Source organism: Pan paniscus, chromosome 11 (genome assembly GCF_029289425.2).
Source record: "Pan paniscus chromosome 11, NHGRI_mPanPan1-v2.0_pri, whole genome shotgun sequence".
Classification (NCBI taxonomy): domain Eukaryota; kingdom Metazoa; phylum Chordata; class Mammalia; order Primates; family Hominidae; genus Pan; species Pan paniscus.
In genome coordinates, this window is record NC_073260.2 from 76,201,381 (window position 1) to 76,209,203 (window position 7,823).

The window sequence follows — 7,823 nt, forward strand, 5'->3', positions numbered from 1 at the left end:
TTCAACTAAGACAACATAGAGCCATTTCCAAGAGTTTACACAAGCCTTTTTTTTTTTTTTTTTTTTTTTTTGGTTTCCCATGCTGTAAGTTGAAAGACCTGAGTACTAGTGTCTGCAATTCCCTTTCTTCCTGATACTGAGAAAACAACAGAACTTCTCCTGAGCTTTAGTTTCCTTATTTACATTAATCAATTCCACATTTATCAAGCACTCCTTATGTAGCAAACACTGTGTTGTTGGGAGTTGTGCAAATAATGCTGCCCTATTTACGCCCACAAAATCACTGCAAGATGAAGTGTCCAAACACTCGGTCCAGCACCAAAAGTTGATAATTATCTTGTTCTAAGAAGGTCAGGTGAATGAAAGCTCTTTGTAGACTAAGTGTGCTACAGATGCTAGTGATGGGGATGGTGGTAATGAGGAAAGTGATGCCGATGACGATGAGGAGGGGGGATGCTGTGAATAGTATCCATCCAGTGTTAGGAAAGTATTGATGCTACTGCTCTAGATTCATTGCAGATTTCAAAGTGGCAAACAAAACTTTTACGGGCATGGAAATGGAGTAGGAAATGGTAGACCTTTTTTTTGCCTTGATCTAACAGAAGGTTGCTTCATGGAGCCTATAAGCCTATAGCACGTACATTAACATTATGTTCAAGTTCTCAAGATCAGATTCCTGGGATATCTCTTCCACATGCAACATTAACATTCTTCTTGACATATTTTATAAAGTGCCAGCCAGAGTGAGACAGAAACTCAGATATCTAAGAGCCTACTGAATTATTTGTAATCCTTGAAGCTGCCAAATGAAATTTATAGGTTGTAATATTTTCAGAGCATCTCACTAAAAATAACAATCCTAAGTCCGGGGGTGGTGGCTCACGCCTGTAATCTCAGCACTTTGGGAGGCCGAGGCAGGTGGATCACGAGGTCGAGAGATCGAGACCATCCTGGCCAACATGGTGAAATATCGTCTCTACTAAAAATATAAAAATTAGCCAGGCATGGTGGTGTGCGCCTGTAATCCCAGCTACTCTGGAGGCTGAGGCAAGAGAATCCTTTGAACCCGGGAGGCGGAGTTTGCAGTGAGCTGAAATCGCACCACTACACTCCGGCCTGGGGACAGAGCAAGACTCCGTCTCAAAATAAAATAAAATAAAATAAAATAAAATAAAATAAAATAAAATAGAATCCCAGAACTGATTACCTGCCCCTCCACACAGTAGGCATTATTTTTAGTACACTGAGCACTCTTTGGCATAAAAGATAAAAATAAGACACTTGACACTCACTACTAGTTTGTTCCTTGAGTCAAATAAGACTAAAATCTAGGATTTAGAAAATATTATTCTCAAAAAAAAAGAGAGAAAATATTATTATTCTCTCTTTTTTACACATGATGTTGATACAGTTTCTAAAACAATCCCAAAGTCACTAAACGATCATTCTAAAATAAACATACTTGAGATATCTGAATTTCTAAATTTAATATATATCTCATATTAATACTAAAGTCAAGACTTAAGACTCTATAGCCCAATATCTATTTCACTTTTTAAATGATTGGTCATTGTGGATACAGTCTGGTGAGAATCTAAAATAGGCACCGTGGACCCCAGGTCTCCAAGATGGCATCAGTCATACCAGCAAAGGACAAGAAACATCTGGAGGTCAAACTAGGGGAGCTGCCAAGCTGGATCTTGATGCAGGATCGAGTCATTGCCGCAGGGATTCAAAGAGGTTACTACTGGTACTACAACAAATACATCAACGTGAAGAAGGGGAGCATCTCGGGGCTGACCATGGTGCTGGCAGGCTACATGCTCTTCCGCTACTGCCTTTCCTACAAGGAGCTCAAGCACAAGCGGCTATGCAGGTACCACTGAAGAAGGGGACACGTTCTGCACTCCCCACCATGACCTTCTTGGCCCAAGCCTCTCCATGAGGAACACAATCTTGATCGTTGCTGAATCCTTTCATATTCTAATGGGAATTAACCTCCAAATAAAAGATGACTGGTTATATATATATGTGTGTGTGTGTGTATATTATATATATGTATATACATATATATACACACATATATATATATACACACACGCACACACATATATATATATGAGTTAAGGCCAGGCACGGTGGCTCACGCCTGTAATCCCAGCACTTTGGGAGGCCAAGATGGGCGGGTCACTTGAGGACAGGAGTTTGAGACCAGCCTGGCCAACATGACGAAATCCCATCTCTACTAAAAAATACAAAAATTAGCCAGGTGTGGTGGCGTGCACCTGTAGTCCCCACTACTCCAGAGGCTGAGAGGCAGGAGAATCGTTTGAACCCAGGAGGCGGAGGCTGCAGTGAGCCAAGGTGGTGACACTGCATTCCAGCCTGGGCGACAGAGCAAAATTCTGTCTCAAAATAAAAAAATAAAATAAAATAAAAGTTAAAAATTATTTGGATAGATGCAAATTCAAATGCTTTGTGTTAGATGTGTGCATTTTCTGTTGCTGCTGTAATAAATTACCATAAACCTAGTGGCTTAAAATAATGCAATTTGTTCTTACAGTTTTGGAGGTCAGAAGTCCAAAAATCAGTTGTCCAGGCTAAAGTCAAAGTGTTGGCAGGACTGGCTTCTTCTGGAGGCTCTGAAGGGATAATTCACTTCCTTGCCTTTTCTAGTTTCTAGTGGTCCTCTGTATTCCTTGGTTTGTGACCTCCTCCTTCATCTTCAAGGTATGCTTCCATCATCACATCACCTTCTCATCTTCTTTTTTTTTTTTTTTTTTTTTTCAGACGGAGTCTCACTCTGTTGCCCAGGCTGGAGTGCAGTGGTGCGATCTCAGCTCACTGCAACCTCTGCCTCCGGGGTTCAAGCAATTCTCCTGCCTCAGCCTCCCAAGTAGCTGGGACTACAGGCGTACACTAACGCACCCAGCTAATTTTTGTATTTTTTTTAGTAGAAACAGGGTTTCGCCATATTGGCCAGGCTTGTCTCAAACTCCTGACCTTGTGATTTGCCTGCCTTGGCCTCCCAAAGTGCTAGGATTACAGGCGTGAGCCACTGCGCATGGCCCACCTTCTCATGTTCTGTAGTCAAATCTTTGATGGGGTTAAGGGCACACCACCCCAAAATATAGCACCTTGGCATTTGAGAAAATAGCAGAACCAGGAAGGTCACTTCACCTTTCACCACCCTTCCTCCATGATGCAAATCATAAAACCTAGGAAGAATTTTCTGATCTTCCCCTGAAGCATGTCATAAGATTCTTACTAAAGAGGTGCCCTCCCTATATCTGGGGGAAAGGAGCTAAGACAGAGATGCCAAGAAGAAACTGAACAAACAGGCCTCACTAATTTCCCCTCAGTTGATTACCATTAGATCAGATCAGACCCCTTTTATCCAATCATACTTCTGCATGACTGTCCACTCTATTAAACCTAAGCACAGAAATACATGGGTTTCTCTCTTCCTTTTGGGCCTTCATCATTTCCTTTTTGCTTTTTTTTTTTTTTTTTTTTTTAGATAGAGTTTCGCTCTTGTTGCCCAGGCTGGACTGCAATGGCACGATCTCGGCTCACCACAATCTCTGCCTCCTGGGTCCAAGTGACTCTCCTGCCTCTGAGTAGCTGAGATTACAGGCATGTGCCACCATGCCTGGCTAATTTTGAATTTTTAGTAGTGATGGAATTTCTCCATGTTGGCCAGGCTGGTCTTGAACTCCTGGCCTCAGGTGATCCGCCTGCCTTGGCCTCCTAAAGAGCTGGGATTTTTTTTTTTTTTTTTTTTTTGAGATGGAGTCTGGCTCTGTCGCCCAGGCTGGAGTGCAGTGGTGCAATCTTGGCTCACTGCAAGCTCCGCCTCCCGGGTTCACACCATTCTCCTGCCTCAGCCTCCGGAGTAGCTGGGGCTACAGGCGCCCACCACTAAGCCCGGCTAATTTTTTGTATTTTTAGTAGAGACGGGGTTTCACCATGTTAGTCAGGATGGTCTCGATCTCCTGACCTCGTGATCCACCCACCTCAGCCTCCTAAAGTGCTGGGATTACAGGCGTGAGCCACCATGCCTGGCCAGGGTCTTCATTTCCTTATGAGGGCTCCCATCTCACACAAACCTTATTAAGTAAATGTATATGCTTTTCTCCTGTCAATCTATCTTTTGATGGGGCCTCAGCCATGATCCTAGTGATGGGTAAGGAAGAGACTTCCTTTCCCCCACATTTGCCTCTGCCTTCCTCTTGTAAAGACACTTACGATAACGCTTAGGGCCTGCAGGATAACCTCTCCATTATAAGATAGTTACTTTAATCACATTTACAAAGCCCTTTTTGTTATACAAATCAACGTTTTCAAGTTCTGAGAATTAGGAAGTGGGTATCTTGGGTGGGAGGGGACATTATTATGTCTACCACACCAGGTGAGTCACTCATTAATATGGGGCTTTTGTAGACCTTACCTAGATTTTCTACTCCATGAAAAAGGTAAAATAACATTTGATTTCACATCTAATCAAGATGTTCATCACAGTAAATTCTATGGAGAACTCCAACTAGAGCACCTGACATTCAAGATTATGGGGCAGGACTAAAGGGGTCCCACAATAAATCTCACAGATTAATTGAAGGCAAGGTGATTTTGCATCCAAAGAAATCTGTTGCTTGCCTTCTATCTCGATCTCTTTAATTAAAGACACAGGCAAAGCTAACAGGAGTCAGCCTGTGTTGAAAAACTGAAGTAGGCTGGGTGCAGTGGCTCACGCCCGTAATCCCAGCACTTTGGGAGGCTGAGGCGGGTGGATCACCTGTGGTCAGGAGTTTCAGATCAGCCTGGCCAACATGGTGCAACCCTATATCTACTAAAAATACAAAAAAAGTTAGCTGGGCATGGGGCCGGGGGGTGCCTGTAATCCCAGCTACTTGGGAGGTTGAGGCAGGAGAATTGCTTGAACCCAGGAGGCGGAGGTTGCAGTGAGCCGAGATCACACCACTGCACTCCAGCCTGGGCAACAGCAAGACTCCATCTCAAAAAAAAATAATTTTTTTTTTTTTTGTAAAATTTCCCTAGTAACTGATAATGTTTAGCATGTTTTCATGTGCTTACTGGCCATATTTATGTCTTTTTAATTAAGGTGTTTGGTCAAATCTTTTGCAGTTAAAAATAATGAGTTTTTACTGAAAAAATAAATTTTAGAGATAGGGTCTGTCACCCAGGCTGGAGTGCAGCAGTGCGATCATAGCTCACTGCAGCCTCAAACTCTTGAGCCCAAGCAATCTTCCCTACTCAGTCTCCTGAGTAACTGGGGCTACAGGTCCATCACACCACTCCTAGCTAAGTTTTAAATTTTTTCAGAGATGGAACTGGGGATAGTAAGTGGGGGGATAGGGAGATGTTGTGGAGGTCTTGCTATGTTGCTCAGGCTGGTCTTGAACTCTTGGCCTCAAGCGATCCATCCACCTCTGCCTCTGGAGTAGCTGGGATTACAGGCTTGAGCCATTGCACCCGGCTAGAGATACTTAATCTGGTTAAGAAAATGCAAATTGTACCACCAGAGAAAACTTCATTTTTCCCTTTGAAGTGAGGGTTACAAGATAAGGATCAATTTTATACATACATATATATATATATATATATATATAATTTTATTCTATTTTATTTTATTTTATTTTGAGACAGAGTTTCGCTCTTGTTGCCCAGGCTGCAGTGCAATGCGCGATTTCAGCTCACCACAACCTCGGCCTCCTGGGTTCATGCGATTCTCCTGCCTCGGCCTCCTGAGTAGCTGGGATTACAGGCACCTGCCACTATGCCCGGCTAATTTTGTATTTTTAGTAGAGACAGGGTTTCTCCATGTTCGTCAGGCTGGTCTGGAACTCCTAACCTCAGGTGATCAGCCCGCCTCAGCCTCCCAAAGTGCTGGGATTACAGGCGTGAGCCACCGTGCCCGGTGGATCCTTCCAGTATTTAGGATCTCATTCCTTAAGAAACAAGGTGGGGTTGGGAAAGAGAGGATGTAGGAATGGGGAGGAATCTGACTTCAACAACTGATATGGGTTTGAGAACCTTGGATCCACCCCCTAAGTACTGACATGCAAAGAAACAGCATGAAAAGGAAAAAACATTTAAGGGTTGCTGGACCTCAGTGAAAAGGCAGAGGTTTATACGGTTTGTAATACATGAGGAGCTTCACATTTCCTCTTTCAAAGAAGAGGAAAACAGCAGCATTGTGTGTGTGTGTGTGTGTGTGTGTGTGTGTGTGTGTTTATTTGGAAGAGTTGATTCTCAGTCATTGATACTAAATGTAAATTCCAGAAGTTCAAATGACAATATCTGGTGACTCCTTTACAAACCATAGGACAGGAGTAGGCACCTGTCAGAAATAAGGCAAGTTTTAACTTTTTAAAAATTGTGCAGGATGTCACTGTATTTTCAAAGGATTTATGACATGCTCGAGTAATATAGATCTGCTCATATAAAAGTTAACATAAAGCTCCATTTTCCATTGTTTTCATATGGAGAAAGTGTTTTGAATTCCAAAAAGTGTTTTTCCCCCAAACAATTTGAAATATCTCTGCCAACAATGGGATGGTATACTTCATTTGCCTCCACAGTTGTGTTCCTGAAATACAAATTACGTTTTTTATAACTCAAATTGAATATTAACATTCCCAGACTCTCCATTATGTAAAGAAATTGGTACATGTATGCTAAAAGCAGAGCATACATAGATTATACATTGTTTCAATAATAGAGAATAATAGAGAAACTGAGGCACAAGAGAATAAGTGACCCCAAAACACTAACAGACAATGATAGCTCTGGGAACAGACACAGGATTTTTGACTCCCAGCCAGAACCATGAAAAATATACCAACTTCTCTTCCTAAAGCAGAGCACATTTTTATGATTGACTATAGATTTAAAACCTTTAAAAAATGGTCTTTTTATCCTCTAAGGCATTGTTTCAAACATGAAGTACCTGGAAAATTATTTCAACTGTGCACTTTGTTGTGTCCTATGTTGACCCAGGCTTGATTATCAACAGGTTTTGTTTTGTTTTAATATTTGATTAAGTCTCCATCCTAGATGGAGTATTTAGATTTGCTACTTTTTAACTCATGGATTAGCTCTGCACTTGGGGAATCTTTGGACAGCATCAAACCCACCTACAGAATTCTGTGATTTAATTTCACTTATGAATTTAAAGGGCTTACAGCTGCCTTCACAGTTAAATGAGGATATACTGAGATGTTGCCCTCCCTGGCAGAGACAATTCCCCAAACAGCAGGACTTCTGCACTCCCAGGCATAGATAGTTTGACCAAGGAGAGTGAAACTAGCACACACAAACACAAACATATCATCTGAGACTTTCAGAAAATGGGGATCCTGAGGGAAATCTTAGAGCATAAATTACTTTGCAGGCTTGTTTTTCTGTTTTTTGTTTTGTTTTGTTTGCTAGATCTTGGTTGAAAGAGATTTGTGTTCTTTCCAGATGCACAGCTGTGGAGTCTCTGGGGGAATTTCTTGCTCTTTTTCATTTTTGCATATCAACCAAAAACTGAGATCTAAGCACCAAATGTAATATCACAAACCCCACAGATGATGTGGGTGGGTTTTCCAAAGGAGACTAGACAGGGAGCTGATTAAAATCCAAGCTGGGGATTCTGAGGGCTATGCTGCACCACGGGTAGCAGGATGAGAGGCAAGACAGCTGAACAGGTGGGATGAAGGCCTTTGTTTTGTGGTTGTTTTTGTTGTCATTGCTGTTTGTTCAGTTCTCACTGTGGCTCTAACCATTAGTATAAACTTGGCCAAATTAATGGGTCTTTT

At 42.0% G+C, this 7,823-nt stretch overlaps 1 protein-coding gene across 1 annotated transcript; it reads left to right on the forward strand.

Moving 5' to 3' along the window:
• The first annotated feature begins 1,577 nt into the window (after positions 1–1,577).
• LOC100988763 (ATP synthase subunit f, mitochondrial-like) lies at positions 1,578–2,060 on the forward strand. Its single transcript, XM_034929775.2, has one exon. It carries the CDS (start codon positions 1,629–1,631, stop codon positions 1,884–1,886), a length of 258 nt encoding a protein of 85 aa, XP_034785666.1. The 5' UTR covers positions 1,578–1,628; the 3' UTR covers positions 1,887–2,060.
• Positions 2,061–7,823: the final 5,763 nt, after the last annotated feature.

Coding starts and splice junctions, on each gene's coding strand:
- LOC100988763 (XM_034929775.2), top strand. CDS start 1,629: ATGGCATCAGTCATACCAGCAAAGGACAAGAAACATCTGGAGGTCAAA.